The sequence below is a fragment of the Sinohyriopsis cumingii genome, unplaced genomic scaffold, assembly GCF_028554795.1.
Source record: "Sinohyriopsis cumingii isolate HCF-2022 unplaced genomic scaffold, ASM2855479v2 utg001397l, whole genome shotgun sequence".
Lineage (NCBI taxonomy): Eukaryota > Metazoa > Mollusca > Bivalvia > Unionida > Unionidae > Sinohyriopsis > Sinohyriopsis cumingii.
Window position 1 is genome coordinate 771,351 of NW_028315993.1, and position 16,517 is coordinate 787,867.

The window sequence follows — 16,517 nt, forward strand, 5'->3', positions numbered from 1 at the left end:
TTGTTCGTCGTCTTAGATAAGTAATTCCTTTTATTTTCGTAATATTAGGAATTCTGTACCTTTAGTGAACTTGTATTTTTTCTAACAAATGGTGTTAGAAATATTAAAACTATGTGTTGCTGGGAAAGGACATTGACCTCTGACTGGTTCATGACAATATCTTCCGTTTGGTTTAAAAATCATTTTTTTTTTTGTTACTGACGGTTATCTTTTGACATAAATTTCTAATTACAAAAAATATAAATAGAAATTCATTGTTAAAGCAAGGGAACATTAAGACCTGGGTAAAAAATAAATATGTGTCAAGAAATACGGTGTATAGAACAAGTGAATACATCCAACGGCCATCTTTGTAATCTATATTTAACCAGAATGAATGGCACGCGCTTGTAATGAAAGCGACACCTGGTGGATAAACTTGGTATAAAATGTCGTCGTCCTTTTCAATCGGTGATAAATTATGTCTATAAAATCTGTTATTTTTATTTGCATATAAATAAATATATTATAAATAAATATTATAAATAAATGTAAATCACTTAACAATATTAAAGTGAACTTAATATAAATTTTATAACATCAAATTACTGCTTTATTTATATGTAACTTCATATCAACATGACTAAACTGTCATGTTGACATTTTGTTTTCTAAATTTAAAATGAAATCTTTGAGAATTTTCAATAAATGAAGTTTGTAATTTTATTTATGACGTCATTAAAAGTTTTTAATGTCAATAAAATACAAGAAATATGAATTACCTTGATACTCGTGACGGATTACAGTAATGTCACTACTCCCCCAGCGTGTGGCATACAGACGTCCATTGTCCCAGAATATGGCATAGAGATACCATGGAATTCCCTGTGTGAAAATGGCGACAAGTTGACATGAAGCTGTAAGTTGATGAATACAGGAATCATCAAGGAATCCATAGTTACATACGAAAATATTCCCGTCTTCATTTATGACGATTGATGTCGGCAGTTGTAGACGTTGATGTTTGTATGTATATTTACATTGCCTGGGATTCAAAATGTCGAATCCATACACACCATTATTAGGGAATTTATAACCAGCATTACACGAGACATAAATCATGTTGTCTTTTGTTGTCACATTACTCCATCCGTCCCCTTCACAAATCCGGTGAATTGTGTCAACATGTCCGTCATCAAGTGACACAACACACCAGTACATCGTGCCCTGTCTTACACCAATGACAACAAGACTGTCATTCAATCTGACAACACCAAGATATACATCCATTACTTTCTCTAGACGTAAAGTCCTGGTCGTTTTGATATCAAGTGACATGTCTGTAGTATTAATGACCATCATTTTTATCTGACCGTCTCTTTGAAGGACACAAATGGTCATGGCGTCCATCAGACACATGTCACGTGGTCTGGACTCCAGTCTGTCTGACGATGCCAGGAATTTTCCATCATGGAGTCGATAGATCTGGACTTTATACGTATAGAAGTCTCGGACGACTATCTTGTCTTGGCAGACGACAATAGAGATGTACCAGGGGTACTTGTTGGCTGTGGAAATAAAGTGATATAAACATAAATACATATCTACACACAAATATTAAACATATATAATTATGTTAAAATATGAAATTACTTGTACATTTGCTGTGTATGGGTATTAATACATTAATAATAATTTAATTAATTATATTTATGACTTTACAAATTAATTCCTGTTAAATTTATTATACTTATTCTATTGTTCTAAATTTAGCTCTCACAAAAATGCAATGGTCATGGTGGTTGTCGTCGTATATATTACTAAATTTGCATACTTATATTTATATTAAAATACTAAAATAACTTGTATATTTACGTGATATAAACATTAAAATAATGCATAATATAAACGTTTATACACATCTACACAAAAATACCATACATGTATACTTTAAATACTAAATAACTGACCATTACAATCGTCGTAATGGCGTCATCATTTTATTATTATAACAAGAGAGATTTACAGCAGACATCACACAGACCCAGTAATCACACTATTATAGTTCTGTACAGTATTTTAGTAAACTGAAGATACCAATAATAGTGTGTTAACAGGTTCTGTGTGGAAACTGCTATCGTCTCTCTTTTTTAATCATGTTACGTACGTGCATTCGTACCTGTGTATTAATCTTATACTCCTCCAAAAAATGGACAAGACAAGACAAATTCAGACACGGAGTCCATCCTTATATTAAGTAACTCTGTGTCATTCCTTGAAAGCTATGGAGTGAAGGTCTTCATCACACTACCACGTAATAACTGATCACAAAACAGGGACACACACCAAAATGAGCGGGGGGGGGGTTACATTTTTTAAAATAAAAAAAAGGGATTTTAGTCAAAACGAGGAATAAAACGGATAGACCAGTTTTGCAAAAAGAATAACGGCTGTCGATTTTAACGAGTACAACAATAAGAAAGCATGATAGCACAATATATTAAACACAGCCAACTAAACTTACATTTGTTAATAAAACCACAACAAAATTAGAAATAGTTCGTTAGTTTACAACTATAATAGTAACACTTAAAAATTTCAATTCTGTTTCAAATTCCATTAAAAGCCGAAAAAATATAGAAAATATAAAGAATTTAACCTGATGACTGCCAATTTTTTCATTCTTTGAAAAGTTGTTTAACCATATTATTGGAGTTGGCCATGCAAACGGGGAATCGCGGAGAAGGGCAGGTGAACGAAACTCACTAGATAATAATAATAATAACATAATAATAATAATAATAAATCATTCATCTAACATTTCCCTGTCATACTCAACATTTAGTCGTTACCCTATATGTATGTACTACACTGAGTTTTTCAATGAAAGTCCCTGTTAATAAACGTCTTCATTCATTTACTTGTCTGCTGCATTTTCTTACATTGGTATGCCTGCCTTGGATTATGACGTCTGCACTGAAAAGAACGCTGGCGGAAACATGCAACATGGAGAAACGTACTTATTTACAAATCCGCGAAGCCCGATGTACTAAAGTTTACATGACACAGGGGTCAAAACAGCGGTAGCGATTTATTCTGACAGAGTTTTAGTATCGATGTTTGACAGAGCGCGTGTCTTCAACTGTCACACAAACTCCGATTGCAAAATAACTCTCTGGGAAAAATAAAAAAAAGTCAGACAAACATAACGGAAAACAGATTTTACACAAGTTTATGTTTTGAAGATTGCATTTATTGGTAAATTATGCTACTTTTAATATAAAACAAAATATACATCGTCAGCTTTTAACCAAGTGGTTATCATGGTTGTTAATGTTGTTAAGTGCGAACTCCTGGCAAACATTTGCAGCTATCGAAGTAATAATTTTGTAAGATGTTTAAACATGGGCAGTGTAAATGTGTCTGGGGTTATCACTTTTTTGTATAGTAGTTCTGATGTTAATTTATCATCTTTTTCAAGAGAAATATTTACCAGGCTTGAAGTTCCGAACTCCATATATATAATTATCGATGTGTCGAGTTTTATTTCCCTAAAGGGTCTTGCACCATTTCATCATGTTCAAGAATAGTAAAGAATTAACCTTGTCAAATGTCGTGCATGTAATTTCCGTTATGATTTTTTACGAAGACAACTGTTTGCGAAGAACGTTATGATTGTTCACGAAGACAACTCTTTGCGAAGAAAGTAGCTATTTTTAGGAGGAAAGTAAAGGCATTTTTAATTTTAAACGCTTGTATCATGGCCGTATATATATATATATATATATATATATATATATATATATATATATATATATATATATATATATATATATATATATTCTCATGGATAAATTATTATGACGAGTTCCGTATATTCACGAAAATAAATCACTGGTCTTCTATGAGAAATACACTTTTGTATCTGATGACGTTTGTTTTAGTAACACAATTTATATACTTTTTCTTCGAGTTTCCCTATCTCTTTACGTAACTTCACGGCAAATTTCTGACAAGCTAAAAGCAGTGTCTGTAATTTTGAGGGGGGGGGGGGCATTTTTTAGATGCTCCCTGACATTACAAAATACCGTTTCCCAGTGGAATGTTCCGCAGCAATGTTACACTGTATATATGTTTCCACAACCTCTTTTAGAGAAACCGTAAACATTCATATATGTAATTAACACACATGCACACACACACACACACACTTATATATACATGTATATGCCATTTATAAATTCCACTTGGATATTACACAATATTTTATTTGAACATAATTATCCAATTGAGAAGATAGCATTCTCATTTCGATAAAGTCCAAATCTTTACAATAATTCCAAAAATTTACAAACATTGTGATTAACAAACTTTATACTGGCATTGTTCATTCTAAATTAAACTTTATAACTGAGCAAACTATTGTTACAGCAAATCATAATTTATTTTGTTATACATGCATAGTTTGGCAATATGTTGCAGAGTATATATTACAAAACTTAGACTTAAACAAATTAAATTGCAAATTAAAATAAAAATGTCCAAATTTAGGCAAAAGCCTCTCCCAGACACTTGGAACAGCGAAGGAAATGTACAGCGAAGCCAACACATTTTGTCATTGTTGTCGTCATTTGAAATGAATGTGTAATGTCCAATCCCATAACTTAGAAACTATAGGTAATGATAAAAGCTGATTCGATTGAGTCTACGACGTCCTATTACCGCGTCATGCCTATCACTGCATCATGCTTACCACCACGTCCCATAACTCAGAAAGTACAAGTAATGATGAATAATATTGATATTACGACGTCCTAATACAGCGTCATGTCTATCACTGCGGTGTTTGAGCGTATAGAACAACCGCTGTCATAATGCATCACATATTGTTACGGAATCATATCGTTAAAATCGCTCTGGTGACGTATTGGTTAGAGTGTCCGCCTCGGATGCGTGAGGTCGTAGGTTCGAACCCTGGCCGAGTCATAGCCAAGACTTTTTTTTTTTAAATTATACTAATAGCTGCTTTGCTATGTGCCAAGCATTATGAGGTTAGTGTTAGGACTGGGGCCTGCTGTCAGGATAATTTGACTGGGAGGGACATCATGCTGCATGTCTGCGACATGATGCCCCAGTGATAGACCTCACTATAAACTGACTATCAACTGCCTCATTGCAGACATCGTAGCGATATGACTGAAAAATTGTTTTAAGCTGCGTTAAATGTCCAAATCATAAACAAATACACTTTAGAATCATGCATACATACATACATACATACATACATACATACATTTTATGATTATTTCTCTTTATATGTTAACGATAGTACAAGAAAAATTTTACTCGTTTAACAATTCCAGTATAATATTCATCCCTTATACATTTTAGACTTGTCTTTTAAAATAAAGTTCAAATGACCCTTCTATTTCAAAATTATTTTAGCCAGGTATGAAATCGCATTCTGGTACGTTTTTCTCTTGATTCGTCATAGGTCATATCGCCGTAATAGTAGAAGCAAAACATAATTAAAAAAAATAAAAAAAACTAGTCTTTGACACAACAGATTTCCAGCTTAAGAAGTTAAGTACATATTGGATGAGACTTGTTCGCCTGCCTTCCATGTTGCTGACAAGTCTTCAAATATTACTAAATAATATTGAACTTCCGACTTCTGTGTGTCTGTTATTTCGTTTCTTTGCCAGTCTCGAGTAAAGAGCTACTCCATATACCAGCCAATCTTAATCCCCCGATTCCATCAATACATTAAATGGTAAAACCGATCAACAGAAGTGGAAGCTACGGTTTCAGATAGATCAACCCGTGAGAAATAAACACATGCAAATGTCATCTGTTTCACAGCTTACGAAACACTATTATACGGCTTTACATAACAGTCAATCAGGGAATACGTTGCACACAGTTATACCCACTGTACCGTATCCCCTCGACAAAGGGTAACTGACACGGATTATTTTCTTACGAATACGAAATCTTTCTTATCAATATGTTTGCAAAACTACGGTGCCCTTTAAGTGATATACATTATAAAGAAGTACTAAATCGAAAAACGACATATCTTGTTTAATGGAATTATTAGTATGTATGAAATCAAACAATATCGTTCTATCAAAACAGAATGTGTCGATAAATCGAATAATATGGGTTGTCAATAATTGTGCACAACCGTCAACAGGGTTTCATCCTTTTGAGAAAGATCAATATATTGCCTGAGATATTCAATACTTATAATTGCTAATCGCACCGACGTTGACATATGATTTTAAGTCTATTACTTGTCGGCAAAAAAAAATTTTTTAAATAATTTTTTTTTAAATTTATTTTTTTATTTATTTTGCAGCCAGGAATATTAACTGAGTAATCTTTTATAACACAAATATGGCCCAAAAAATTATCATTTCTTTCCAAACAAATGGCCAAGTGAGTTTACTTCTTTGAAGATAACGAAGGCTATACGAAATAGTTTAAATAACTAAAGGAGGTCTAACTCGAATCAGGAGAAATACAAGGAGAATAAAGAAGTGTGAATCGAGCACAGCCTACCTATATATTTAAAGAACATATTACGAGGAAGGACAAAGATTAACACTTGAATAAAACATAAAAAAAATTTCTTAAACTAATATAGCACACTTTTCCGATCGCTAAAATTCTAAATTGAAAATAAATTAACGGATAAATAATATAAAATATATTATAAAGTATTCTATACCCAAAGAATTGAAATAAGATAACTTGGGGAAAATTCTGACTTATAATTGCTGTCTCAAACATACAGAAAATATAGCATACACACAATATAGCATTAACACAAATAGCAAACACTGAGACTTAGGGGACATGTAACAATAAATTTGTTATAATAAAATTCTTTTTAAATTAAACATACAATATATCTGAGGGGGAAACATACAAACATAAAATACATTTTATATTTTTTTGGAATGGGGGCATCTGTCTGGTGCCACCCACCAACCCCCCAGAAAAGGATCTTGCCTGACTCACCAAAATAGAGAGAGTAGATAGGGGGCACCTTTCGGATATTTTGATATTTAAAAATAATTTTGTTTTACAACCTAATTATAGGTTTAAGAAAAAAACAACAGCAACAAAAGCAAGCATTAAATAAATTACAGTATGTGTGTACCTCATAAACAAGAAAATTACCTTATAATTTCAACAGATTATTGCGAATTTGTATCACTGATATTATGAACATTGTAGATAAATCCCATGGAAAGTGTACACATGCCGTTACAACTATCCAAGTTATAGTAGGCTACTTGAATAAGGTTCAGTTTCAAATAAGTTTTCTCTCTCACTCCAGATTCCTGCGTACTCTGTCCTTTATGAATGAGGTGGGTGGGTGGAAATTCTTAATATTTGTATCGTTATTTTCGTACGTCACTGGTGATTAATCAGTGATCAATGGAAATTCGTGACTGATCGATAGAGTTGATGGCAGGGGTAGAAACAATGTTTATAAATGCCATAGGCGGATTAAAATTTAATAGACAATACCTTACACACGCACTTGTGTGTGTGTGATATGGTCCAACCACAGGAGTCTGACGTTCTGGTTGACGATAAAACGTGGCTTCTGTGGTCCAAGCGACATCGAACTGGCTGGAGGTCAAGGTGTTAAATGCGTTTATGAGCCTCAAATGTCCAAATAATAACATGTACTGTGGTGGACACAACCATGATTGACGGTTTGGTGGGTGGGAGATTATTCAACCTCTAACTCTACACATGTCAAAATAAAAGCGTATTCTTGTACTGGATAATGACCCTGGTTGACGGTGGGGTGGGTAGGGCAATTACCGACCCATTGTCAAACTAATATCGTTTTTATAATATTCATATATAAATCTAAATATTTTGATCATCGAACCATATTAGACCTAGTAATATGAGGCGCCATTTTACCCTTTTTCCTTATGTTATGCTATTATATATATCTTGTGATATCATTTCATTTTATTATATCAAATAACTAAATTTGTAGTTAATATTTGACGAGCATAAAATCTTAATTAATTAGTGTACATGAAATTCCCAAATTTAAGTTTAGTCGCGAGTTTTTTCTTCACACTTGAATTCTCTTTTTAATATTGGGAAATAACGCCTATATCCAACATATTTCACTCAGTTCGGACGGAATTTAAATCATTCATTAGACAAATTTAAGATATGCATCTAATTTATAAAACAATACATTGAAAGAAATAATAATATATTGAATTTGAAGTTATGCTATCATACACGAGAGTATGTATATCATACACCGAATGTATTATACAGCATACAATAATAAAACGGCACCTCATATGATTACACGATCAATGCAGTCTTATGCTGCCATCTTCCGGAAATATGCTTGTGATAAATAAAAATGTTAATAACAATACAATTTTGAGATTTATGCCAACAAATTAGACTATAGACTAAATTATACTGGATTTGGAGGACAGGATTTCTTTTACGCACGATCTTGCAAAACATGTTCTTGGAGACCTTAGCTAGAACATTATTCCTCAACGTAATTCTACTCAAATAGGAACAAAATGAGACTCTTTGGTTTAGATGTTTGTTAGTTTTATTCTTGTGACGTCTAATTTCGAATCTTTTAATAACGCGCATGCATAAAATCTGCATGTTTTCTTGAATCTACTTTGTGCCTGAGATAAACAACACATCTGTTTGGGGATGCTTTATCAATAAAATTGTCGTCATCGTTACAAGTCTTCTTTGTGTTCATAATATCTATACTCCGTAAGAACAGCTTCTAGATTGAGATCATCCCAAGAAAGGTAGTCTAAACATCGTCCGTGGGAGAAAAAAAATACATAAATATTTGACTATTTTCTTACAAAAATCTAATACCTCTCCAAATGGCAGATATTTTGGCGCTATACATAAAGGTAAATCATTCTTTAAGCTCGGTAAAAACGAAACATAGCATTGCGGTGTTAAGATTACCTGCCAACAGTGACAAGATCATGTTCATACCTGTCACCACGCAGTCACAATCGCTATCGGTCGGTTCATATTGCATATGAATAAACATTATTTAGGAACACACTACACTGAACAAAGATGGTAGGTTCAGTTATTGATATCTTGTATATGTGTATGTATAACCACCAGACTATGCCATCATACAGAAAGCCAGTATAATAGGTGTCATGGTGAAAGCTTACACGCATGACCAATGAACAGACTTGCATTGCAGCCAGTTGGAATATCAAATTACCAAAACCTGAGCTTATGGTCTTACATTATAGTTTTAAGGTTGCTTCAATATTTAGGCTTAGCCAACTCTGATGTGTTTCCCACTGGCTGTTGTATTGCTAGTACACACGGTCATTCCTGTATTTCCTTTCTAATATATGTATTAAAAGCATCTGTATGCAGGGTATGACAATATTTACTGACAGATTCCATTAAATATGCCGACAATATATAATGATAGAGTATGAAACTCAGTTCGAAATTCAAAGCATTCACTTAAATATTCGAATAAATATGCCAGACTTATGTAACAAAGACTACGAAAATATGAAATTATTAACTGTCATATTCCATTAGGTATGTCAGACCTTAGGAAACAAATGAGTATAAAATAGAAACTAACATTTTCCACCATGTAATGAATATAGTACAAGTATCCGTATGCAGATTATGAAAATATTCATTGACAAACTCCACTGGATTTTTATATGTAACTTATGGATCACTTACTGGTTTTTTCTAGTGTCAGAGTCCCAACCTTGGCAAGACTGTAACCAACATTTTCCTCTCCTCCTGTAGCCATTTTATCTTTTTTATATGATTGTGCTTCAGGGTTATTCACTCCAAGTGAAATGAGTTTTCAACCTAACACAATGCTGACAGGATGACTGGGCTGCAAAATACAGACAGGAATATTCTAGCGGTGTCGATGTAATATAAATAATTAATATTTAGTTTATGAATTATTGTACAGAGATCAACTTGCTTGTCAAATGAAATATCTATACAAATGAAATCGCGTAAACATTCTGGTGTGTAAAGAGCTTATCAAAGCTGCAATTACATACTCTTTTTTTACACGCAAAATGTAATCATATTTATGTTCCCTATTCATCTTAGTGTTTTATGATATTATTGAGATTGTGCCATCTTAGACGTGTTGTGTAATCTTAGTGGTTTTGTGGGATCTTAGAGGTGTACTGTGATCTTAGTGATTATGTGTGGTCTTAGAGGTGCACTGTGATCTTAGTGGTTTTGTGTGATCTTATAGGTGTTTAGTGATTATGTGTGGTCTTAGAGGTGCAATGTGATCTTAGTGGTTTTGTGTGATCTTATAGGTGTTGTGTGATTTTAGTGGTTTTGTGTGATCTTAGAGGTGCACTGTGATCTTAGTGATCTTGTGCCATCTTAGAGGTGTTGTGTGATTTTAATGGTTGTATGTGATCTTAGAGGTGTTGTGTGATTTTATTGGTTGTATGTGATCTTAGAGGTGTTGTGTGATCTTAGTGGATTTGTGTGATCTTAGATGTGTTGTTTGATCTTAGTGATCTTTTGCCATATTAAAGTTGCGTTATCTTAGTGGTTTTATGTGATCTTAGAGGTGTTGTGTGACCTTAGTTAATTTATGTGATCATAGAGGTGTTGTGTTATCTTAGTGGTTTAGGTGATCTTAGTTATCTTGTGCCATCGTAGAGGTGTTGCGTGTTCTTAGTAGTGTTTTGTGATCTTAGTGGTTTTGTCTGATCTTAGAGGTGTTGTGTGATCTTAGTGGATTTGTGTGATCTTAGAGGTGTTATTTGATCTTAGTGATCTTGTGCCATATTAAAGTTGTGACATATTAGTGGTTTTATGTAATCTTAGAGGTGTTGTGTGATCATAGTGGTTTTATGTGATCTTAGTGATCTTTTGCCATCTTAAAGGTGTTGTTTGATCTTAGAGGTGTTGTGTGATCTTCTTGGTTTTGTGTTACCTTAGAGGTGTTGTGTGATTTTATTGGTTTTTATGTGATTTTTGAGGTGTTGTGTGATCTTAGTGATTTTCTGCCATCTTAGAGGTATTGTGTGATCTTAATGTTTTTATGTGATCTTAGAGGTGTTGTGTGATCCTAGTGGTTTTGTGTGATTTTAAGGTAGTTGTTTGATCGTAGCAGTTTTATTTGATCTTAGAGGTCTTGTGCCATCGTAGAGGTGTTGTGTGATCTTAACAGTTTTGTGTGATCTTAGTAGATTTATGTGGTTTTAGAGATGGTGTGTGATCTTAGAGGTGTTGTGTGATCTTAGTTGTTTTATGTTATCTTAGAGGTGGTGTGTGATCTTAGAAGTCTTGTGCCATCGGAGAAGTACTGTGTGACCTTAGTAGTTTTGTGTTATCTTAGTAGTCTTATGTGGTCGTAGAGGTGGTGTGTGATCTTAGAGGTGTTGTATGATCTTTGTGGTTTTGTTCGGCCCTAGATGTGTTATGTGATCTTAGTTGTTTTATTTGAACTTAGAGGTGTACTGTGATCTTACTGGTTTTATGTGATCGTAGAGGTGGTGTGTGATCTTATAGGTGTAGAGTGATCTTAGTGGTTTTGTGTGATCTTAGAGGTGTAGAGTGATCTTAGAGGTCTTGTGTATCTAAATGATATTGTACATATTAGATTAGCTAATATTTACAATGACTGGACGAAGCATTGTGCCTTTGTTTTTGGGGAGTTATTGGTTAGTGTTAATAATGTAGGTGTGGAGTTATTGGTGAGTACAAATACTGTAGATGGGGAGTTAGAGGTGGGAAAATACTATAGATTTAGAGTTAGTGGGTGTAAATGATGTTGATGGCGAGATCAGTTTAAGGGGTAAATACTGAATTATATCAGTTAATTAGCGGTAGGTAGATGAGGAGTTAGTGAGATATGTAAATACAATGAATATGGAGTTAATGGTGGGTATTGATAATGTTGATGCGTAGTTAGAGGTGGGAAATACTATAGATTTAGAGTTAGTGGGTGTAACTGATGTGGATGGGGAGATCAGTTTTAGAAGTAAATACTAAATTATATGAGTTAATTAGCGGTGGGTGTAAATGATGTAGATGAGGAGTTAGTGACATGTGTAAATACAATGAATATGGAGCTAATGGTGGTGGTGGTGTGTGTGTGTGTTATTTGGATTTTTAACGTAGCTTTAACAAATTTTCAGTCCTATCGCTACGATGTCTGCAGTGTGGCACTTTATAGTGATGTGTGTAAATAGTGTAGATACAAAGTTAGTGGAGTGTGTAAATAGTTATAGGGGGAGTTAGTGGTGTGTGTAAATAGTGTAGATGTTGAGTTAGTGGTGTGTGTAAAAAGTGAAGATGGAATGTTAGTGGAGTGTGTAAATAGTTAGAGGGGAGTTATTGGTGGGTGTAAATAGTGTAGCTGGTGAGTAAGTGGTGTGTGTAAATTGTGTAGATGGGAAGTTAGTGATGAGTGTAAATAATATAGATGGGGAGTTAGTGGTGTGTGTAAATAGTGTAGATGTAGAGTTATTTGGATGTGTAAATAATGTAGATGGAGAGTTAGTGGAATGTGTAAATAGTGTAGAGGGGAAATTAGTGATCTGTGTAAATTGTGTTGATGGAGAGTTAGTGTTGTGTGTAAATAGTGCTGATGGAGATAATTGTGTGTGTCAATAGTGTAGAAGGGGTTAGTGATGTGTGTCAATAGTGTAGATGGGGAGTTAGTTGTGTGTGTAAATAGTGTAGATAGAGAGTTATGGGTGTGTGCAGGTGGTGTAGGCGGAGAGTTCGTGAAGTGTGTAAATAGTGCAGATGGGAAGTTCGTGTGGTGTGTAAATAGTGTAGATTGAGAGTTAGTGGAGGATGCAAATAGTTTATATGGGGAGTTAGTGGTTATTGAAATAGTGTAGATGGTTAATTAGTCGTGTGAGAGAATAGTGCAGATGGAGAGTTAGTGGAGCTTGCATATTGTGTAGAGGAGGAGTGAGTGATGTGTGCAAATAGTGTAGATGGGGAGTTAGTGGAGTTTGTAAATAGTGTAGATGAGAGTTAGTGAAGTTTGTAAATAGTGTAGAGGGGAGTTAGTGGTGTGTGTAAATAGTGTTGATGGGGAGTTATTGATGTAAGTAGTATAGCTGGGGAGTTAATGGTATGTGCAAATAGTGTAGAGGTGGTTAATGCTGTGTGTAAGTAAAGTACATGGAGAGTTAGTGGATTGTGTAAATAGTGTAGATGGAGAGTTAGTGAAGTTTGTAAATAGTGTAGAGCGGGAGTTAGTGGTGTGTGTAAATAATGTAGATAGAGTGTGTAAATAGTGTAGATGGAGAGTCTGTGGAGTTTCTAAATAGCGTAGAGGAGAAGTTATTGGTAATGGTAAATATTGTATATGGAGTGTTAGTGGCCTTTGTAAATAGTGTATAGGGGTTGTTAGTAGTGTATAAATAGTGTAGATGGAGAGCGAGTGGAGTGTGTATGTAGTGGAGAAGTAGAGTTAGTGGAGTGTGCAAATAGTGTAGATAGGGAGTTAGTGGTTGGTGTAAAAAATGTATATGGAGTGTAAGTGGAGTGTGTAACTAATTTGGGGGGAGTTAGTGTTGTGTGTAAATAGTGTAGATGGAGAGTTAGTGGTGTGTGTAAATAATGTAGATGGAGAGTCAGTAGAGTGTGTAAATAGTGTAGAGCAGGAGTTATTGGTGTATGTAAATATTGTATATGGAGTGTTAGTGGCGTTTGTAAATAGTGTAGAGGGGTTGTTAGTGGTGTGTAAATAGTGTAGATGGAGAGCGAGTGGAGTGTAAATAGTGGAGATGTGAAGTTAGTGGTGTGTGTACATAGTGTAGATGGAGAGTTAGTGGAGTGTGTAAATAGTGTAGATAGGCAGTTAGTGGTTTGTGTAAATAATATATATGGAAAGTTAGTGGAGTGTGTAAATAATTTTTGGGTAGTTAGTGTTGTATGTAAATAGTGTAGAGGGAGAGTTAGTGATGTATGTAAATAAGTAGATGGGGTGTTGGTGGTGAGTATAATAATAGTGGAGGTTAGCAATCCGTGTCAATACCAGTAATGATTTCTTTTAAAGAATCTTCATCTGCTCTTATTGACCTCATAGTCACAGGAAATGACGTGCACATGGTATTTTTACCTTATGATTGCACTTGCTAAAAATAAACAACTTTTTGTGCATTAAATAACCTACGTGTGAGTTAAATGGGATTTAGTATGTGAACATCTGACTCACTGAGACTGTTCAGCTCTCTGTATTATCAATAACATCTGTTTGAAAACAAAAACTCTGTGAATTTAATTGATAATGTATCATGAACTGAACAACTCTTGGAGAGACTAGTGTCAGTGACCTTGTTTTGAGTAAATGTAGGACTCTGCACATTCAGTACATTCAGTACAACGTTATTCCATTTTCATGCATTGACTCAATAAAAAATGTTTCATAAAAATAAATAGTAGACTGATACTTACAGAATATCTATAAATCCTTAAAATGTAACTTTCCGAAGTTCACCAGTCAGTCTTCTATGTAATGAATGTACTTGTCTCCAAGCAAAGTCATGTTATCATACACAAAACCAACCAATCATTACATGACAACAAGCCATGTTATTAAGTGTTGACCGTATCTGGCAAGCTATTGGCGTGTACAGACAAATACTACAATGGATATTCAACTGACTTAGTTACAACATGCTTATCTCTTTCTTCAGGTTTACTTGAGTGAACAACATGGCTGATAGAGAGAATAACTCTGAAAAATAAATAAATTCAAATAATAATGGAAATGTGTAGTGCTGGCATGCAAGTATCAGTGTGTAATAGTAGTTACCTAAGTCTAGGTTTCCGTCAAGTTAGTTATACAGGTAGGTAGCTCAGGGGAGTGTGATTTGGGTTGTAAAATTTTAATGTAGATTTATCGATTTTAGTCATATCAATACAACGTCAGCAGTGTGGCAGTTTATAGTGACGTCTAGCACTGGGGCATTACGCCGCAGACATGTAGCAGGTGCTAGTGAGAGGCAGCTGCTAAGTACTACTTTTATAAACCAATTGTATGATTCTGCTGGGTTCAAACCCACGACCACTAGCATCGAGGTACTGTAGCCATCTAGTTAGCTCACAATCATCTGTTTACTACTAACCACCACCACTACTACTACTATTACCGTATTCCTGCTTATGGTGGTGCCCTACAGTTTCGTATTTTGCGGGTGGGGTGGGAGTAGTAAAGGGGGCCACTTTACGGACAATGGGAATTAGCATTAAAAACACCCCTGGGCCACTTTACGGACAATGGAAAATTAACATGGAGAAAAATCGTGGGCCACTTTACGGACAAGGGGAATTTAACATGGCAATAAATCGTGGGCCACTCTACGGACAAGGGGAATTTAACATGGGATTTTTTTTAAAAAAAAAATTTTTTTTAAAAAAGGGGTAGGCAATTCAAAGACTATCTCTTTTCGAGAAATATGGGGGCCCTGAAAAGGGCCTTTGGGTTGTCTTCTTCTTCTTCTTCTGCTTCTAATTTCTTCTTTTCCTCCACCAACTTCTTATTTTATCTCCAACACTCTTTCTCTTCTTTTTTTTCTCCTCCTCTTCTTCTTTCTTCTCTTCCTCCTCTTCTTTCTTCCTCTTCTCATTTTCTTCTTCTTTTTCAATTTTTTCGTTCCATGTTCTTATTCTTATCTTTTCCTCTTCATCCTCCTTCTCCTCCTTTATTTCCTTCATCACACCACTAATCTTCTCCTTTGCTTTTCTTAAATTGTTAATTTCCATTTTTACTCTATGCGGACTATAAGAATAGTGGTCTTCAACTAGTCCTACGAGCATTTGTTATATCATGCCCAAATTGTCAAGGACGTCTTGCAATGATTGAAACTTATCCAGGTGGTTTGAAGCCATCTTCTATGTAGAATGGTTTGAACGACGAATACCGTGGGTTCTTATACTTAAAGCGCGTACGTGAAGGAAAACATCCCCCTAAAAACATACAATGGATCTTACCTAGATCATGACCAAACAACGCGCCGACGTGAAGGAAAACATCCCCCTACTTTTTCATTTCATATAATATAACCCCAACTATACTCTTCACATTTGCTTAGAAACAATAAAGAAACCCATAATCTACTATTCTCACTAACATACCTTTACTCTTACTAACACAAACACATACTCTCACATTTTTATAAAAGAGTTAGTGTTTATATTCACACTACTCTACCTACACATTGGCAAATTGATGGTTATTTCTTTTCTTGAGTATTGGGTAGCCCTGAAAAGGGCTGGTTTTTTTTAAAACTTCAGAGACCCTGGTTAATGGTGGCACCTTCCGGGTCTGGCACCACAGACACAACGTCTACTCCAATCATTAGTCCAATTCACATGACTTGTTTGAAGAGCAGACAGTGGGTGAGTGGCTTCACTATCCCACTCCTCCGTTTGCGGAATAGTGAACACTCCTTCTTCCCTCTGTCTTCTTTGTCTTTGTCTTTGTTGTGATTGTGGTTCAG

At 34.7% G+C, this 16,517-nt stretch overlaps 1 protein-coding gene across 1 annotated transcript in view; it reads right to left on the bottom strand.

Moving 5' to 3' along the window:
• The window catches only part of LOC149772531 (uncharacterized), a 92,762-nt gene extending 78,164 nt beyond the window's left edge, over positions 1-14,598 (bottom strand). Inside the window, exons 1-3 of the mRNA XM_089947653.1 lie at positions 14,470-14,598; positions 9,745-9,907; positions 762-1,547 (exon numbers count right to left, since the gene is read on the bottom strand). Coding sequence (XP_089803779.1) covers positions 762-1,547; positions 9,745-9,817 — 859 coding nt within the window. The 5' untranslated portion in view covers positions 9,818-9,907; positions 14,470-14,598. The remainder of the gene's footprint in view (positions 1-761; positions 1,548-9,744; positions 9,908-14,469) is intronic.
• Positions 14,599-16,517: the final 1,919 nt, after the last annotated feature.